The sequence below is a fragment of the Hemibagrus wyckioides genome, linkage group LG02 (genome assembly GCF_019097595.1).
Source record: "Hemibagrus wyckioides isolate EC202008001 linkage group LG02, SWU_Hwy_1.0, whole genome shotgun sequence".
Lineage (NCBI taxonomy): Eukaryota > Metazoa > Chordata > Actinopteri > Siluriformes > Bagridae > Hemibagrus > Hemibagrus wyckioides.
In genome coordinates this window covers 1,941,892-1,962,741 of record NC_080711.1, presented here as the reverse complement: position 1 = coordinate 1,962,741, position 20,850 = coordinate 1,941,892, and the positions used below count along the sequence as shown (strand labels likewise).

At 41.0% G+C, this 20,850-nt stretch overlaps 2 protein-coding genes across 2 annotated transcripts; both read right to left on the bottom strand.

Moving 5' to 3' along the window:
* Positions 1-369: 369 nt before the first annotated feature.
* On the bottom strand, positions 370-9,986 carry nucb1 (nucleobindin 1). The gene is made up of 14 exons (XM_058409434.1): positions 9,943-9,986; positions 9,671-9,767; positions 8,153-8,270; positions 7,872-7,979; positions 7,404-7,536; positions 7,103-7,206; positions 6,629-6,814; positions 4,720-4,810; positions 4,152-4,210; positions 3,820-3,912; positions 2,734-2,823; positions 2,460-2,633; positions 2,256-2,382; positions 370-1,622 (listed from the first exon to the last, which is right to left on the bottom strand). Exons 3-14 carry the CDS (start codon positions 8,261-8,263, stop codon positions 1,534-1,536), a joined length of 1,365 nt encoding a protein of 454 aa, XP_058265417.1. The 5' UTR covers positions 8,264-8,270; positions 9,671-9,767; positions 9,943-9,986; the 3' UTR covers positions 370-1,533.
* Positions 9,987-10,300: 314 nt separating this feature from the next.
* Positions 10,301-20,727, bottom strand: ccndx (cyclin Dx). Its single transcript, XM_058409448.1, has 4 exons — positions 15,117-20,727; positions 13,199-13,414; positions 12,180-12,500; positions 10,301-11,279 (listed from the first exon to the last, which is right to left on the bottom strand). Exons 1-4 carry the CDS (start codon positions 15,318-15,320, stop codon positions 11,124-11,126), a joined length of 897 nt encoding a protein of 298 aa, XP_058265431.1. The 5' UTR covers positions 15,321-20,727; the 3' UTR covers positions 10,301-11,123.
* Positions 20,728-20,850: the final 123 nt, after the last annotated feature.

Here is a 20,850-nt window from a genome sequence, read left to right as displayed (position 1 = left end):
TTTTTTTCTTTGTGTAGTTTTTCTGCAACCAGACAAATAAAAGTTACCAGAGTTTCTTATTTTATTTTCATTTATAATATTTTTTTATAATATTTTATTAAAATAAAAGGCTTTAATGAGTCAAATTTGTACAAAGTGCAAAAGTTTACACACCCCTTATGTTCTGTGTTCGGTGATCAAACAGAGGTGTGTTTTATATCCTGTGCAGGATTGTAAAGCCTTAACCTGTAAGAACAGGACGAGTGTGTGTGTGTGTGTGTGTGTGTGTTGAGGCTGTATTAGGATTGTACTGGCTGTATTGTTACCTGAGGGAGGTGGTGGAAACACACACACACACACACACACTCACTAGAAATGACACTACAGCAGTTCAGTGTAGAATCTGATGACAGCTTTATTATGATTAAAATAATTAACAGAATCCAGAGAATTCCTGTCCTATGTGTGTGTGTGTGTGTGTGTTTACAGAAGTATTTACCAAACAATCCAGCAATTTATAGAGCAAAATGTGCAACAGGTTGAAACTAGATTAAAAAAAAAATCATCATCATCATCATCATCATCATCCAGCTTTTGGGGGTGTGGCCTATCAATATAGGGGCGATGTCATATCAAATCCCACAGAGGAATAACGCTGCATTCGACTAAAAGATGTAACCATTTCTGATGCCCAAAAGCGAACAGACATCCACCCCCCACCCCACCCCAAGTAAACGCCCCCACAGGAAGTGACATCATAACAGCATGGCCAATCACAGCTTGTTAAATCTATAACAAACAAATCTACAAAGATGGCATCCTTATTTCAGGAAAAATGACAATTCCTCGCTTCGTTGATAAGTCAAACGCAGCATAAAGTAATTATGAACATCCAAGATGATCGCCGTCTAGACGTCTGTCAACCTGCTGGCTTGTTAGCAACGTTAAGTCTTGTAGCTCCAGTGCAAAATGAAACACAATACACACGTCTTAGCCAATGGACTACATTCAAAATAAAAGTCTTTCACCAAAAAATGTAAAGCTAATATTCAGTCTGGAAATTTTCTATACAAATTCACACGCTATTGAAACTCCACCCTGAAACACATGAAATATATCCCAGAATGCAATGCGGCTGCACGATGGCGTGAGGCTCAGCTCGGCTAGTTGGAGATCTATGCTACGTAACCGATGTTAAACGATGGTGAACGTTAAAGCTTTAGAAGCTGAACTGCATCGCTTCCTTTGCACATCATTAAAAACTTGTGTGTTAATTATGCAAATTAATATGCAAATAGGTCAGGAAGGAATTTACTGTTAATTGACATGCGACAATCATCGCTCGAGATCAAACAAGATTAAAAACCACAAACCAAACGGACGATAAAGCATGGCTGCAGAAAGAGGTTCTGATGAGGAGAGGGTTTAGCAGCAGGGTGTAAGTGTGTGTAAGTGTGTGTGATTTGTCACTTGCTTATATTTTAGTGGTTCTCTTATAGAAATACTGTGTGTGTGTGTGTGTGTGTGTGTGTGTGAGTGATGTGATGGGAGCTGTTATGGTGTGTGTTGAGGAAGGTTCTGTGGTGGTTCAGCAGCAGGGCCATTCTGGACCTCTCCGTTCTGATTGACAGGCACCTTTCCAACTGAAAAACACACACACACACACACACACACACACACACACCCCTTTAGTGTAAGACATACAGAGGCCACACCTCCTCCACTAAAACTGAGCTAAATAGATTATACCTTCCTTAGGCCTGATCCTGAGGCCACACCTCCTTTACCAAGTGTGACACAGAGGTCACGCCTCCTTTACTAAATGTGACACAGAGACCATGTCTCCTTTACTGAGAATGACACAGAGGCCACACCTCCTTTACTGAGTGTGACATAGAGGTCACGCCTCCTTTACAGAGTGTGACACAGAGGCCACCCCTCCTTTACAGAGTGTGACACAGAGGCCACCCCTCCTTTACAGAGTGTGACACAGAGGCCTGGTCACCTTCACTAGACAGAGGAGACACCTGTTTCATGGGGCCTAACCTAAACGGACCACACCCTCTTTAGTGGGCTGACCTACACAGGCCACACCTCTTTCAAATTCATGTGTAATCAACTTGATAATTAGGCTATGCATTGTCTGGCCACGCCCACAAACAATGCTAATTTTCACCATCACATTATTTTAGTTATGTGGACGCTAGTAGCTGTGTTTAGCGTAACTGCTGTAGTAGCTAACAAATTAACTAATGAAAAATTTTAGCTTATCATACCTTGATCCTGTTCCTGAGCCAGGTTCTGAGCATCCGGCTGGAACCTCAGTTCTCCGTTAGGGCCTGATGGAGGAGGTTGTTTTGCCGCCTGCTGGGCTTTCTGTCTCTGCGACATCTCCATCACCGCCTTTCATACACACAGCAAGGTGATGAACAAGCAGCACAGCAATCTAACCATCATCACCATGGCAACCACATGCTCACCTGTTGGTACTCCTTCTTTTGGGCCTCAAGCGCTTTGCCTCTCTCTTTCAGAAGCTCCTGTTCTTGTCTCAGAGTCTCCGCCCTCCTGCTCAGCTCCACCTGTTTATCCCAAAGCTCCGCCTCAAAGCGCTGAAGCTCCTCCTCCGTGTACACCGGCTTCTTGTCGTCCAGCGTCTATTTAAAAAAAAAAAAAAAAGGCATAATCGTTAGCAGGTCACATGACCCTGTCGCCATGGCAGCAGTCTGTACCTGTGCCTCAGGGCTGCTCTCGTACCTCCCACTCATTCGGGCTTCTGAACTCTTTCTTCTCCGTGGATTTGAGGAACTCGTCCAGGCTGACCAGGCGGTCGTGATTCAGGTCCACCTGCAGGGTCAACAAAAATAAACAATACAAACAGAGTTAATAAACAGATATTGAACATAAAATCACTAAACATAATAACATGAATAACTAATTAAATATTATAATATAGTATTTAATTATTCTATTAGAATATATATTAGAGTTTAACCAAATAGAAATAAATTAAGAGCACAGAGACAGACAGACAGGTATGCAAGCAGACAGGTAGATAAATGTATAAATAAATGAATAGATAGAGAGAAAGAGAGACAGACAGGTAGGTATGTATGCAGACAGACAGACAGACCAGTAAGTATGTATACAGACAGACAGGTAGGAAGATAGACAGACAGGTATGCAAGCAGACAGGTAGATAAACATAAATAAATGAATAGAGATAGAGAAAGAGAGACAGACAGAAAAGTATGTATGCAGGCAGGCAGACAAACAGACAGGGATTAGAGCAGACAGACAGGTATTCAAGCAGATAGAGAGAGAGAAAGGCATGCAAGCAGACAAGTAGATAAACGTATAAATAAATTAATAGACAGGGAGAAAGAGAGACAGAGAGGTAGGTATGTATATAGACAGACAGACAGACAGGCAGACAGAGACAGATCAACATAAATAAATTGACAGGTTGTATGCAAGACAGGTAGGTATGTGTGCAGGTAGACAGACAAGACAGATAAATGGATAAATAAACAGAGAGAGACAGACAGACAGGTAAGTATGAAAGACAGGTGGGTATGTGATCAGATAGGTAGACAGACAGATAGATATACAGATAAACAGAGAGAGACAGACAAGTAAGTATGAAAGACAGGTGGGTATGTGGGTAGACAGACAGACAGATAAATGGATAAACAGAGAAAGAGACAGGTCTGCAAGCGTAAATGAATTCTGTTGAGATCAGCTGATGAAACAGGGCCACACACACACACACACACACACACACACACACACACACACACACAGTTAAAAACTGTAAATGAAGGTTAGAGAGACGTGTCGGACGTTTTTCATGACGTGTTCCCTCATGCGCAGTCTCTCCTCCTCCATCTCCATCATGTCGTCCTCCTCGTTTTTCGGGTCATACACCTTCTCCAGCTGACCTCAGGAAAAATAAATAAATATTTATTCAGGGTTCTCTTTAACGTGATTGGCTGAAAGGTTATGACATCACTACTAAATAGACATGTAGCACATCACCACAATAAAAGTGCTAACTCTATAGTACAATAATTAGCATGCTATTAGCATGGCTAGCTTGTAGTGATGCCAACTAATCTGGCATTACAACTGGACCAAATTAGCATCCGCTAGCTAGCTAGCGTTGGTGTCTTTACCTCCTTCGTGAAGAGCGCTTCCAGCTCCTGCTCGTCCAGCACACCGTCTCCGTTAGTGTCTGAAGGAGGAAGAAAAACACAGACACTTTACCCATGACCGTTATAAAGCACTCGCACTGGAGACTCCTTCCGTATCGTATCGTTTAATACCAGACTTTAATAACTTCTAATTAGCTTCTAACTAGCTAATTTCACGAGCTAATATGCAAGCATGCTAGTTAATTTCACAAGCTAATATGCTAGTATGCTAGCTAATTTCACGAGCTAATATGCTAGTATGCTAGCTAATTTCACAAGCTAATATGCATGCATGCTAGTTAATTTCACAAGCTAATATGCTAGCATGCTAGCTAATTTCACAAGCTAATATGCTAGCTTCCTAGTTAATTCAAATTTAAATTGAATAGGACCTAAGCCACACCCCCTTAAGCATCAAACGAGTGAACAGCTTAGCCCCAGAGCTAATGTTTCATTCGGTTCCACTTTAACGTACTGCTTTGTTTCGCTATAACGAGTCTCAACACATCATGAGGTCCGAGCTCAACAGTTTGTGCACCCTAACACTTACCGTGCAGTTTGAAGAAGGTCTTGGGGTTAAACTCCTGTGGGTCCAGCCCATCGGTCTCCTCCCACACCTCTTTCAGCTGGTCCACGCTCCCCTACAGAGAGGAACATCACAACAACCTTTAGATACTGACCCGATACTGACCCTCTCTTCAGTCTCACTCTGAATAGTCAGTCATTTAAAGTTACTCTACTAAATGGATAGATGAATGTTCAAATGAATGGATGTTGAATAGATGGATGGATGGCTCTTCAGATGCTGGGATGGACAGACGGAAGTTGATGGATGCATAGATAGATGTTGAATGTTTGGATGGAAGGATAAATGTTTGAATAGATATACGGATGGATGTTCAGTTGTTGGGGCTGGATGAATGGAAGGAAATTCAGATGGATGGATAAATGTTTGGATAGATAGATAGATAGATAGATAGATAGATAGATAGATAGATAGATAGATAGATAGATAGATAGATAGATAGATGAATAAATGATGAGATGTTGGGAGAGTTGGATGGAAGTTTAAACGAATGGATGCTCGGATGAGTGTTTAAGCATACTTAATGTATTAATGCATGGATGTTAGGATAGATGGATAAAAGGAAGTTCAGACGGAAGGATGATTGTATAAATGGATGGATGGATGAATGCTCAGTTAGATTTTCAGGTGTATGTATGTATTAATGGATGGATGTTCAGACGGATAGATGTATATATCTTCAGATAATGGAGGTTCAGATTGATGGATAGATGAATGTTCAGATGATGGATGTTCAGATAGATGCTTGGCTAGATGGATAGATGATACAAGATCACATGGATGAATATCTAGTCCCCAAAATGGGGTAGCGCGTTTTAGTATTTAGCTCCAAAACTTTGGAATAGTCTTCCTGACAGTGTTCGGGGCTCAGACACAGTCTCCCAGTTTAAATGTAGACTAAAGACTTATCTCTTTAGCCAGGCATACATCTAACACTTCCCATAACTTTGCACTCCAGTACATCTGATTAAATGCACATTCAGCTAGTACTGCTAATATTATGAACAGCAGCTACGCTAATGCTGTTCCATTGTTTCCCTTCTTCTACCCATCCCGAGGCATACAGAGACTGTGCCGGCTCCAGTGGCATCCGGAGATGGACCGGCTCCAGCCGGGTTCTGCTTGTGAGGATTGGGATATTCAAGCAGCGCTGTGGACAACAACCTCCTTATTGATTTACATAACACTATACACATGCTGTATCTACATCACACAATTGTCACCCAAATGAGGATGGGTTCCCTTTTGAGTCTGGTTCCTCTCAAGGTTTCTTCCTCTTACCATCTAAGGGAGTTTTTCCTTGCCACAGTCGCCTCAGTCACCTCAGTCTTGCTCACTTGGGATACCATCCAGGACTGTCTGTCTGTTTGTCTGTTCATATGTTTGTTGTTTTCTTATGTCGTTTCTCATATAAAGCTGCTTTGAGACAATGCTCTTTGTTAAAAGTGCTATACAAATAAAATTGAATTGAATTGAATGAAGACGTTGGGATGGATGGATGGACATATTCTCAGATATTTTGGATGGATGTTCAGATGTATGTATGTATTATTGGACAGATGGATGTTTGGATGGATGGATGCTCAGATGGATGGATACTCAGATGTACGAATGTATTAATGGATGGATGCTCAGATGGATGGATGGACGTTCAGATAGATAGATGTTCAGATGTACGTATGTATTAATGGATGGATGTTCAGATAGATGGATGGATAGATAGATGGAATGATGCTCTCTGAAGATTATCACTGCTCTCTGGAGAATTCGTATCAGACTATCAGAACTAACAATGCTACAAAACCGTCCAGATCAGGGTGACACACCACTTCCTGTCTCATGATGGAGACGTGCAGGACACACAGACACTGACCGGAGCATTGACTTTGGGATGCTGGCGGTGTTTCTCCTTCATCTCCTCCATCCTCTTCTCCTCCCTCTCCCTCTTCTCCTGGTCCAGACTCTTCAGGTACTCCCTCCTCTCGTGCTCCTTCAGCATCTCATATCGCTTGAACTCCTCGTGACGCTCTGCATCGTAATTCTCCAGGTCTTTAGTGGCCTTTCTCGAACACACACACACACACACACACACACACACACACACACAGGGAGAAGTAGAGCTAGCTTGCTTAAGTTGTCAAAAACACTGACATGTGCTGACATATTTCCTTTTAAAACAGGAAGTCAGAGTCCTGAATAGCTAGACTGATGTACATGAGAGCCAATGGCGTTCTAGATGGGCTCTACATCACAAATGCCCTTACTCTGGAAGGCAGGTCTTGCTTTACAGCAGCAGCTCTTTAGCAGTAAACACAGTTAGTCTGAGTGATTTGAGTCTGGAGCTCACCGTAGCGATGAGAAGCTCCAGGTCTTTGGCCTCGAAGGTGTTCTGATTGTGAGGATCCAGATGTTCAAACTGCTTCAGTAAGGAGACGTGATCCATCTGAACACCTGGAAGAGTAACAGGAACCGAAACAGTGTGGGGTTTAATACAACATATTAATAACACACACACACACACACACACACACAGAGACTCACAGACACACTGTTCTCTCTCTCTCTCTCTCTCTCTCTCTCTCTCTCTCGCTCACACACACAGCTCTCACTCTCTCTCTTTCTCTCACACACACACAGTCAGCTCTTACTCTGCATGTTGCTGCTGTCCAGTTTGGCCTTCAGCAGCATTCTGAGACGAGACACTTCCTGTCTCTTCAGCTCGTCCAGCCGAGTTCGGACATGATGACCCACCAGATCCAGCTCCTTACTGAGGCGTCCATTCTGTCACATTGCAGGACACACACAAACACAAACACACCATTCATAAAGGCCTTAACATTAACAGAAGTTCTTTAAAAGTCTGCTGAATGCTGATTGGCTGACAGAGACTCATTATTCAGATTCAAATTTAGCTCAAAGGTCCAAGACAATTCATACTGATGAGAGGATGAGAGAGAGAGAGAGAGAGAGAGAGAGAGAGAGAGAGAGAGAGAAAGAGAAAAAGACAGAGAGAGAGAGAGAGAGAGAGAGAGAGAACGAGAGAGAGAAAGAGAACAAGAGAGAGAGAACTAGAGAAAGAGAGAGAAAGACAGAGAGTGTATGTGTGTGTGTGTTACTTTAATATCCTCTGTGTTTGAACTCTGTAGTTTCTCTCTAAAGTGAGGATCCGTCTCCAGAACCTCGATCACCTCCCGCAGGTAACGATCATAATACAGCCCTGTGTCCTACACACACACACACACACACACACACACACACACACACAGCAGGTTCCACAAATATTTATATACTCACATTTATTAAATCAACTTAGAATTGCACAAGATACAAAGAATGAAGTCAGATCTTCCAGCTAATCCAACAAATCATCCAGTTTTTATATCTAAATCAGCCGTACCACATTTTCCTCCGCCTTCTGGTCCTGCGTGTTAGGACTGCGCTCTATGGGCACTGACCACACCCTGAGAGAGACAGACAGCAGCAGCAGCCAGACACAGGTGCCCACCATACTCCTCCTGTTATGGTGGAATAAAACCATCAAAGTCATTCAGCCTCAAAAAGTCATTCGTAATCAATCCGGAGTCGATTCCAGAATCCAGTGCGATATCATGTCCAGCATTTTAAGTGGAATATTTTTGTTCAAGTTGGAAATTACGGTGGCCGAGGAGTGCAAAACAATATAAAAAACAGAAAACACAAGGACGACTCAGATAAAAAAAAAGAGGAAAAGTTAGGTATAGTTTGTGAATGGAATTCTTACCTCTGATTGGACGAGACATCCGTCACTCAGGATATACAGGAAGTAGGAACTTGTGTAGGAACGTGTGTGGAGTTCTGCCTTCACGTTAATCCATTTTTTTTAATAGTGCAACTTAAACATACACACTATATTGCTAAAAGTATTGGGACACCCCTCCAAATCATTGAGTTCAGGTGTTGTTTTTCAGGGGTTGGACTCGGCCCCTTAGTTCCAGTGAAAGGAACTCTTAATGCTTCAGCTTCATACCAAGACATTTTGGACAATTTCATGCTCTTTATGGGAACAGTTTGGGGATGACCCCTTCCTGTTCCAACACCTTTGGGATGAAATAGAGTGGAGACTGCAAGCCAGGCCTAAACTGGGACGTCTGCCTTTACATGCACATGAATGTAATATGGAGTTGTTCCGTCCTCTTTAGCTATAACAGCTTCAACTCTTCTGGGAAGGCTTTCCACAAGGTTTAGGAGGGTGTTTATGAGAATTTTTGACCATTCCTCTAGAAGCACATTTGTGAGGTCAGACACTGATGTTGGATGAGAAGGTCTGGCTCACAGTCTCCACTCTAATTCATCCCAAAGGTGTTCTATGGGGTTGAGGTCAGGACTCTGTGCAGGCCAGTCAAGTTCCTCCACACCAAACTCACTCATCCATGTCTTTATGGACCTTGCTTTGGTCACTGGTGTGCAGTCATGTTGGAACAGGAAGGGGTCATCCCCAAACTGTTCCCACAAAGAGCATGAAATTGTCCAAAATGTCTTGAAGCATTAAGAGTTCCTTTCACTGGAACTAAGGGGCTGAGCCCAACCCCTGAATTCAGTGATTTGGAGAGGTGTCCCAAAACTTTTGGCAACAGAGTGTATATGTTTCTTTAACAGAATTAAAATTGCACTGAAGGCAGAACTCCACACATGCACAAGAAATAAAGTTAGATAAATGAACAATTTCCTACTCCCTGCAGATCCTGAGTGACAGACGCCTCGTCCAATCAGAGGTGAGAATATCATTCACAAAATGTAAACCATACCTACCTTTTCCACTTTGTCTGACGTCATGAAACAACACAAAAGTCTTTTGCTTAAGATTCTCAGGAATGTTCCTCATGGTTCTGAGGCACAGTGAAGTCGAGATGACGTCAGATCCTCCTGCTGGACTTACCTGTAGTGCAGGTGAAGCTGATCAAACCGCAGCTCAATTCACTTCCCAACTCTTCCAGAGTTTTATTATCTCTCCAAGAGTTGTTTTTTATTCAAACCTAAGAATCAAGACAGACATTAAAGTAATGAAGATGTTTATGTTTATCTATTCATCACAGGCCCAGACATCATCAGGCTCTGTAACCGTATCCGCTTTCCCAAAATAACCAACGAAAACACGACCACCTTTATCTAACATTAAAATTTACACGTCAAACTTGTTTTCTGACTTACCATCAGATCGTGTTTAACGCGTTTAATGTCTTTCTTATCCTTTAGAAATAAACAAGGAAACCTAACACTACACTTGTTTGATTATCGACGTTGCGTTCCTTGCAAATAACGGTCCCGGAATGATTGCGTCATCCACACGCGACCCAACTCGGCTAATTCCTGTGTAATCAAATTTCAAAGTAGTTATATCGATTTACACTTTGGAAATAACCTCTGGAGTACACAGATTATGTGCAAAAAATGTAAAACAAAAAAAATTTATGTGAAGTGTCTTTAAAGTTTTCTAGAATAATTCGCAGTCTTCACATGCCCATTGAGACCCAGAATATAGCAAGTGTTAGCATGTTGCTAATAATTAAAAATAAATAAATAAATATTTTATATTCGATACTAGCAAGCTATATCACCTGAATTTTTTTGTGTTTTGGAAATATTTAAAATATATAAATATAATATATAATATAATAATTATTTTTATTACTTTAAATCTACTATCTAGGTGAAGTTTATACGCGTGAAATGCCCGGATGAGACGGTGGCATCTGATTGGTTGCACGCGCTGTTCCCCAGGCAACATAGCGGTTCCGTTTGTTTAATAGCAATTGTTAGCTTTAAAAAAAAAATCCTAATTCTTTCTTTCTTTTTTACAATTAAATTAAAATGTATAAAAATCCCATTTACAGGTTCAGACTTCTTAAAACATTAACACAATTCATGCAAAACAATTCATTTAATTTTATTCCGTTTTGAAGATAAACTGCAAAACTTTGTACAAACTTATACAACCACAGACTACAGCTGAATGTTTCTTAAATATTATTTTCATTACTTTAAAAATATATTTTTAATTTCATCAAACACTTTGTCATACAGAGTAAAAAAATTATTGAATAAATTAAAATGTTATCACACAATAAATAATGAATAAAGATAATGAATAAATTAACGATACATAACGTTAGGTAGAAATTCGACGTAAGAAAAAAATTGCACGCAATACAAAAAGAGCAAATCACGATAAACACCTGGAATAAAGAAGGAAATAAATAAGAATAATAATTCAATTAAATAAATAAAATTATTAGAAAAACATTTTGTTGCAGCGTTTATATCAGTTTAACTGATGATGGAAGAAGGAGGAGCGTGGATGTGCGCTAGCTGATTTGGCTTTACGTTTCGTTTTAAAAGTCTATTTCTCTCAGGTCAGTCGGCGTGCTCGATCTCTTGTCCTCCATCCCTCCGTCCTTCTCGTCCACCCCGTCGCCCCGCTCTCGGCTGTTCCTCAGTCGTTCTCTGAGAGCGTCGTCTATCAGCTCGCTGTAACACTGCAGCACGGCCTGAGAGGAGGTAAAAATTCTGCCTTTAGAATTCATCGTCATGTTAAATCCACCTTCATTTTCATCATTTACCTTCATTAATTTGCTAGTTTGTTGATTTTTGCTAACTAGCTTGTTAAATTAGCTATCTAGTTATGTTTCATAAAGAGATCATCTGCAAAATAAAATGGCTAGCTAGCTAATGTAACACTTCATTCATAACACATAACAGCTCTCTAGTAAATTAGCTAGCTAGTTAGGTTTTGGAAATTAGCATGCTAAAATTAAAGACAACATTTCCCCTAAAAATATTCTATCTAAAATATTAGCTAGCTAGAAAAGGTTTAGCAAATTACCACATTAAACTGGCTAGCTCACCAAGATATGTTCAACTATCTTGTTAAATTAGCTAGCAGGCTAATTCACGTTTTATGAATAAGCTTGTGAAATTAGGTAGCAGTTTTTTATCAAATTAGTGTGTTAAATTAGCCAGCTAGTTAAATTCTGTAAATGATCCTGTTCCTTTAGTTAGCTAGTTAAGTTCTGTAAATGATCCTGTTCCTTTAGTTAGCTAGTTAAGTTCTGTAAATGATCCTGTTCCTTTAGTTAGCTAGTTAAGTTCTGTAAATGATCCTGTTCCTTTAGTTAGCTAGTTAAGTTCTGTAAATGATCCTGTTCCTTTAGTTAGCTAGTTAAGTTCTGTAAATGATCCTGTTCCTTTAGTTAGCTAGTTACGGTTTGCTATTGTTGCTAATGTGCCTTAGCATTTAGTCCCTAAAGGTTATTAAGATTTAAAGAAGCAGTAACCTGGAATATTTGAGGATGTTTAAATGTATTCTGCTTCGCACTGAGCAACGTACTGATGCAGAACCTGCACGTTAACTGCAGTACACATGCACAGAGTAAGCCCTGCCCACTTACCGGGTCACTGCGACACAGTGTAGCCAGCGTGCAGGTCATGTGACTCATCTCCCGCCTCCTCTTGGCCTCCAGACCCCTGACAGCGGAGTTGAGGGCGGCGGCGGCCACCAGAGACGGCCGAGCTCCCAGGAAGCGAGAGTCGCACACGCACATGGCGGCCAGCGTGTCCCCATGACGTCGGAGCGTGGAGACGAAGTGGGTGGCGTCCTCGCTGTCCCCCATCAGCTCCTCCAAACACCACAGGAAGTGAGGGATGAAGTCCTGAGGCGTGACTCCGGCTACGTCCCAGCGCAGCGTTCCCAACACCACACGCTCCATTTCCTGTCCAAGACAAGACAAGTCTATAACTACATCCCCCTGAGGAACCGTCAGCGGTTCTGTGTAGAACTCTGCATGGTTCCTTTTCCAAAATGTTTCCATGTACATCATTAGTGGAGGTTAAGAACCCTTAATGAATCAGTGAGCCTGTGAAGAACCCTCTTTCTCAGTGTCTACAGTGTCCCAGAACCTTCTGAGGTGTTCCAGTTATCCGTCTCAACAAACTCTTACATGTCCTGAGGAGAACTGGAGAACCTTTTTGTCTGAATTAAAGAACCATTATTTTGAATCGAAGAGTGAAGAGACTTTACTTTCTGATTAATAATTCATAACAGTTCTTTGCTTGTCCCTTTCCAGAAATCATAAAGGGTTGAACAATAAACCCTTTAAAAAGCCTTGAAGAAGCGGTGCACACACTCCGCTTAAAGAGAACCCCCCACCCACACACACACACACACACACACACACACACACACACACACACAGTGTGTTCTCTTAATATTTCATTTCTATATAGATAGATAGATAGATAGATAGATAGATATATAGATAGATAGATAGATCTTTTTAATAAATAGACTTTTTAAAAACACACGGTGTGCCCTTTATTTATTTATTTGTTTGTTTGTTTAGTTTTCATCTAATTTAATTGTATTCATTTCATTTGATTCTTAAGTCGTTGTTTTTTTCATGAGACTCACGCGCAGGTCTGACGAGAGGAACTGGTAGTCGGCTGAAGCGCACAGCGCATGCGCCGTGACCATCTCGCTCTCCGTCAGTTTGGACGCCACGAGGACGCAGGCGGCGGCGAGGCAGGTGGGAGAGACGGGCAGAGACAGTGTGGAGGACAGGTAACGATCCAGCAGAGACACGGCGAGAGGAAACACGGCTTCGTCACATCCGCAATCACAACACACCTGCAGAGGAGGGGAGAGGGGACGAGGAGAGGGCGTGGCCAATTAGCATATATTTACATAAACGATTATAAATCGGGCTTTACTCCTCTCTTAAATGCATTATAAGCCGTTTAATAAAGCAGATGATTTTAAAATCACACAACTTGAACAGAGGACAAGAAACAAATACGTCATTTAAATGACATCATCGCCATAATTAGCATAAATTTACATAAGATCTGATCCGATGTTAAAATCAGATGTGGGACCCCCCTTCCTCTCCCCCCCCCTCCCCCGATGTTGAAATCAGATGTGAAAAAACAACCCCCTCGCCCCTCTGTCTCTCTCTCTCTCTCTCTCTCTGCCCCCGCCTTGTACTTTCGCCGCCCCCTCTTTATCTCTCTCTCTTCCTCTTTCAGCATTCCATCGTCACCCTGTGCAGTCACGTGATTTTTGATAGATAGATAGATAGATAGATAGATAGATAGATAGATATTTTATTCATCCCAATGGGAAATTTACATGAATAAAATAAAATGTGTTTTATTATTTAAAAATTATTTTAAATCCCTGAGGATTATGAAAAGGAAATAAAATGTATTTAATTGAAATTGTATTATTAGGACTGTAATTGTAGAGTTTTGTAATATAGTAAAATAATAATAAATCATTTTTAAAGTGTATTATTTGATTATAATACATCAATAATATGAAATTATTAATAATACATTAACAATATCTATAATAATAGAGAATAAAAAAAGAATGCACTACTAGTTTTTGAAGTCTTATGCAACATAGGGGCTATAAACTGCATTTTCTCTGAATCAAATAAATGAATGAATGAATAGAGAAAACAGCATCATTTCAGTTTAAAGATCAATTTATTTCTTATTTGTTTATTTATTTATTTAAATTGAAATCTTGGTCCTCAGTACATTCTAAAAAGTAAACACTGAAAAAGTGCTTCAAGGGTTCTTTGAATCATTATTAGAGTTTATTATTATTATTATCAGTATTATTATTATTATTTGTTTTACTATGCATATTATTTTTTCTGAGTGTATTATTATGATGATGATGATGATGATTATTATTATTTGTTTTACTATGCATATTATTTTTTTTAATGTATTATTATGATGATGATGATTATTATTATTATTATTTGTTTTACTATGCATATTATTTTTTTTAATGTATTATTATGATGATGATGATGATGATGATGATTATTATTATTATTATTATTATTATTATTATTTGTTTTACTATGCATATTATTTTTTCTGAGTGTATTATTATGATTATTATTATTATTATGATTATTATTATTATACCATAGTGTATTTTTTAAGCATTTTGAAAATAATTTTAGAAATAATTATAAATGAATAATTACCACAATTAATAAACATCATATTATAATTGATTGTATAAATATTAAAATGTTTTTTTATTATTAAGAAAAATTTCTTTTAAAAATTCAGGTCAGTTTTAGTCTTTAGCGTTGTGTTTATTTTATAGTTTTATAATGATAAAGTAAATTATTATTTCTTCTGAGCTTAGTTCTGGATCAGTTTCTTGCAGCTGTTCTGATAAAAAAAATTTTCAGTCCATTTAAAATAACCTTGAGGATGTTTTTCCATTGTGTAAAAACTTTTCAACTACTCAGATGTTTATTATAATTTTATTATTAATGAATGAAGCGTTGGAGATCTACCTCGAGGGTCCACTTGGCGAGTTCCTCCCTGCGTTTGGGTTCTCTCTGGACGAGGGAGATGTAGAGCGCAGACGGGACGTATCTCTCCTCCGACTGCAGCAGCCTCTCAATGACCCTCAGCCCCGACGCGTTGGGGTCGAACGATGCTCGGACCGACGTCCCGCATCTCGCCGATTCCTCTTCACACCAGAGAGAGACGGACATCTCTGCTGAGTCTGCAGCACTGAAGTGTGTGTGTGTGTGACGTGAAGTGTGTGTGAACTCTCTCTCTCTTTATATACCCTCAGGGAGGAGAGAAGGAGGCGTGGAGGGAGAGAGAGAAGGCACAATGCCATGGGAATAACAATAACATCAACAGGTGGAGAGGAGAGAGAGAGAGAGAGAGAGAGAGAGAGAGAGAGGGGATGGAGAGAGAGGGAGAGAGGGATAGAGGGAGGGAGTGGCGCAGAGGGACCGGGCAACAGCTTGTCACTGACACTGAGAGAAGAAAAGCAGGAGAAACAGGGAGGTCATCACCAAACTCTGACAATGGGAATGAATAATGACACGAGACACTGTTTGTTGACACGGAGAACAAAATGGCTGCAGGTTACACATGAATATTTCATCACAGGCACGGGTTTTATTCATCTGGAAAGAAGCAGCGGTCTGCTAGACCATCGGGGGAAAGGAGAAATCTTTATCCATGAATCCGTAAATAAATCCTTGACAATTATGGAAAGTGAGAATGTTAAAAGAACCCGAGGATACACCTTTTAGAAAAACTTTTTAAGGATGTTAGAAAGAGAAAAAGAAGAAGACTTTAAAATATATATATATTTATTGTGATTATTTTCTCCCTCAGCAGTGATGATGTGTCACATCATCTGCGTTTCTATAGCAACGGTTTGCTCTTTATTCTTTTGGAACTTTTAAGGAACCCTGGGTTCTTCATTTTCTTTTTAAAAACCAGGACGTGTCAGGTGTGTAGGATCGAGATCTGAAAGAGTGCACTGAAGGAACACAGGGTTCTCCTCTCGGATACAGAAACACTCTGGTGCTGCTGTTAGGGTTCTGTAAGAAGAACAACTCAGGGGTTCTAAATGGAGTCTATACACTCACGCTCACTTATAAAAAGGGTTCTTCAGGGGTTCGTTTGCTAATTAATGGTGCCTAGCATCCAACATGTTCTTCTTCCTCTTGATATGGAACCCTTTCTTTTTGGGAAAAGGTGTGTGCAGGGTTCTACAAAGAACTTTAAAACATGTCTAGTCCGTACAGACAGAGATTAAATCCAAACATTAATACATTCTGCTCATTACAGTGTTCTAGGATTGTACCAGGAATGATCTGTTGGAACGGTTCCCCCAGAGGAACACCTAAAGAACCGTTCAGGGTTCTAGATCGTATATATATATATATATATATATATATATTTAACATCTTGCCTTAACACGTACATAATTTGGAAAAATCTTTTAAAAAAAAAAAAGGTTCTTGAATGGACTCTCATGGTCTTCATGGTTCTACACAGAACCTTTCTGAATTTTATACAAACGTCGTCTATACACGTGGAGATTAAATCCAAGAACATGCTGTGAAAGCAAACGTTCCTACATGGTTCTAAAGGATTTACAACGGAATGTTTGAAGTTAAGAACCCTTCAAAAGAACCCTTAGGAACCGTAGAAGCCTTGTTTGATTGTCGGTTGGTTAAAATCTAGCGTGCTGTGTGCAGAAAAATGGTTCCTGTAAGCACTCTAAGGGCTAGCACTCTAATGGATGATTAAGAGGGTTCTCTAAGAACCCGTTTGAGAACCATTCCAGAATCCTTCACCTTTCTAAGAATCCAACTAAGAGATTTAAACATCTGAGCAAAAGATACAAAGCTCATCAAGCGCAGATCTCTGAAGGGTTCTTCAGTTATTCTTCTCGAGGAACCCTATGTGATCTGATCACAGGTAGTGGAATTAATGAAGGGTTCTGACTGGTTCTGGGTTCTGAACGGGAAACACTTTGATTTGCTTTAGGGGAATGTTTGAGAGTTCTCTGAGGAGGCAGAGCATCTCCGGGTGCAGGACGTGTCGGGGCGAGGCGTGGAACCTCCTGAGAAACGCAGATGTTTGTAAATCAGTGGATGAGAAGAAGATGGGAGCTGTAAATAATTCATCATTACAGAAAGTTTACAGCTTTAACAAAACAAAGCAACAGATGGAAAGGGATCTGGGTGACGTGAGCGAACAATGCAGCAGATCGGGGAACGAGACTATTGTCACCGTACAGGAGTGTGTGTGTGTGTGTGTGTGTGTGTGTGTGTGTGTGAGACTTTTGTTTTTGTTTCAGAAAAGAAAAAGAAAAAAGTCGCTCACGTGCCACCTTGTGTCTCGCCCCCTTTTACGGTGGAATCTCATTGTCAAAGCAACAAGTATCCCATTACAACACACACACACACACACACACACACACACACACACACACACACACACACACTGGGCCCCTCCCAGCAGCCCCGGGGCAATCTGGTGTCCTGTTTAAAGAGCCTGGTCTGCAGCAGAGAGGGACGGCCGAGGTGTGTGTAACAGACAGTGGAGCTCCGAGTCTCAATGAGCCGCATTGTCTCCTTTACAAATCAGTGTCAGACACCAGAGCCTGGCCTTCTGCCACACACACACACACACACACACACACACACACACACACTCCTACAGGTGGGGTATCGCTCTGAGAGAAATCTGAGAAGAAGAGTTTTCGCACTAATGGGTCTCGTTTCACTCTCTCTGTATTTATTCCTAATAAACGTTACACTTCTTTCAGTAATCAATGCTCTGGATTCTGATTGGTCGAGAGAAAGTGCTGTCGAGTTTCCGCGGCTGTTCTAGCAATGCGCCAGATTTAACACGCTATAGCGTCACTATAGCAACAGCACCTCTCTGAGGATTGCTGGAGAAAGAAGTGTTTATCAGAAGTTACGGAAGGAGTCTCCAGTGTCAGAGTGGTTATGTGTTTTATTAAAATAAAGGAAGGAGAGAGAGAGAGAGAGAGAGAGAGAGTAAAAAAGAGAGGGGGGGAGAGAGAGAGACAGAGAGTAAAAGAGAGAGAGAGAGAGAAGACAGCCAAGGGTTGGAAAGATAGAAAAAGAGAATGAGACACTGTGAGAGAGAGAGAGAGAGAGAGAGAGAGAGAGAAGACAGCCAAGGGTTGGAAAGATAGAAAAAGAGAATGAGACACTGTGAGAGAGAGAGAGAGAGAGAGAGAGAGAGAGAGAGAGAGAGAAGACAGCCAAGGGTTGGAAAGATAGAAAAAGAGAATGAGAGACATTGTGAGAGAGAGATAGAGAGAGAGAGAGAGAGAGAGAGAGAAGACAGCCAAGGGTTGGAAAGATAGAAAAAGAGAATGAGAGACACTGTGAGAGAGATAGAGAGAGAATAAAAGAGAGAAAGAGAGAGGTTGGTGATGGATTAGCTAAAAGATCTGTTATGCTGTGGAGGCGTCCATGTTTTTGTAGCTCGAACACATGGAGATTGGAAATGACATCATTCCGAGGTCCGACTTCCTGTTTCCATGGTAACTCGGACATCGATAAACTCGCAGCTTTACCTCTGACTGTTACAAAGTGCTGACCGACACTGGAGACTCCTTCCTTAAACGTTACCGGAAAACAGAAAACTTCAGCACATCTGATCGTTTTAAAATCGCCTGCTGTGTAACCATGGCAACGCTAAGGTATTAGAGAGATACGTATGTATATAAACACTAAGTCCACTCCTCCCGACCAATCAGATTCTAGAGTTCAGTCAGAGACGCTGCTGCTCGGATTACTCCATAACAGAATGAAGGAATCGATGTGATAAAAAGGTGTGTCCGAGATCGGATCCTGTAATGAAGGATGAACCGGATTGGATTTGGAAAAGAAATGTTTTTTTGGAAACGTTTCCATGGAAACAGGCGTGTTTTTGTTTTGTAAGGCTTCTGGATATTTCTGATATTTACACTGTTAGCAGTAACCAGATCACACGTGTCGGGAAAATAAGATAAAGCCGCTCACGTCCGGTCAGTCTGATGACTTAGATCTGATACGTAAGATCAGAATTTCTGTTTTTTTTTCACCGAACCCCTGAAATGGAGCACAGAAGAAAAAAATCCAGAGGTGAAGGACTTTTTAAAACCTGATTTACTTCTAAAACCTTTTAAACAGCTTCAGAGCATAAAGACACTCAGTGACTCAAAGCAGATTGGACTTCTGTGAAAGACTAATACAAAGTCAGGTCAAGTGGGGGGAAAGTGTGTGTGTGTGTGTGTGTGTGTGTGTGTGTGTGACAGATCGGCATGTTGTTTAAGTGCCGTCCTAAATTCATGAGTGGCAGCAGCTGTATTCAAACCAGACAGCAGAAAGAGCAGTGTGTGTGACAGTGTGTGTGTGTGACGGTGTGTGTGTGAAGAAGGGGACGGACAGAGGGGGTGTGTCTCTCCGCCCCTCATTTTCCACCTCATTTGGTGGGACAGTGTGGCTCAGTGACCTCGGTTACGCTGCTCCTTTAACCCCAGTCTGACACCTGCTGTGTGTGTGTGTGTGTGAACATGGTCACACACTAACAGCACATTAATGACAGATTAGCCATGCTAGTTAATCACGTTTAGCGGTTTGTTAAAGTGTGTTAACGTGGTGAAAAATCCAAGAGAATTTTTACTTTTACTTCCTGTTAGAGTTCAGCTTAGTGAAAAAAATCACAGAAAATAAAAACTGTTTCATTCCACTGTGGAAAAAAACAAATCCAGTGTCTGTCTGTCTGTCTATCAAATCTATCTATCTATCTATCTATCTATCTATCTATCTATCTATCTATCTATCTATCTATCTATCTGTCTGTCTGTCTGTATCAGAAAAATATAATCTTATTTCATTTAAAAATACGATGCAATAATTAAAATACTATAAAATAAATTAAAGATGGCAGAAATCTGACTGGTGCTTTGAAATGTGTCTCTGTGATAGTTTAAAACGGACAAACAGGTGGACAGACAGGTGGACAGACAGGTGGACAGACAGGTGGACAGAGGAAAGGTTGGACAAACAGACAGGTGGATGGATGGACAGACAGACAGGTGAGCAGTGAGACAGGTGGATGGATGGACAGACAGACAGGTGGGCAGTGAGACAAGTGAACAGACAAACAAGTGGACAGAGAGATGGGTGGACAGACAGAGAGACAGGTTGACAGACAGACAGGTGGGCAGTGAGACAGGTGGACAGACAGACAGGCAGTGAGACAGGTTGACAGACAGACAGGTGGGCAGTGAGACGGGTGGACAGACAGACAGGTGGGCAGTGAGACGGGTGGACAGACAGACAGGTGGGCAGTGAGACGGGTGGACAGACAGACAGGTGGGCAGACAGACGGGTGGTGGAGCAGAAGCACACTTCATTATTAATGAGTCAGTAGAGATTGAAAAGCACAACAGAGAAAAAGAACTAAAGGAAAGGAAGAGATAAAGGAGGTGAGGTGAAAAACACCCCTGCAGTGTCACGTGACAAAACGGAGTCTGCTCTTCTGTCTGATCTGTTCAGTGTTCAGTCTGATCACTGCGTCTGATCACCAAGTCTGATCGGGGCTTTATAAACCTGTACAAATTAACATGACGGAGTCGCTTATGGGATTCCTGCTTTATCCCAAACACTGAAGCGCCTTCTCCGTCTCTACACACACACACACACACACACACATACACACCATGAGTGTAGTGATGAGGTCAGAAAA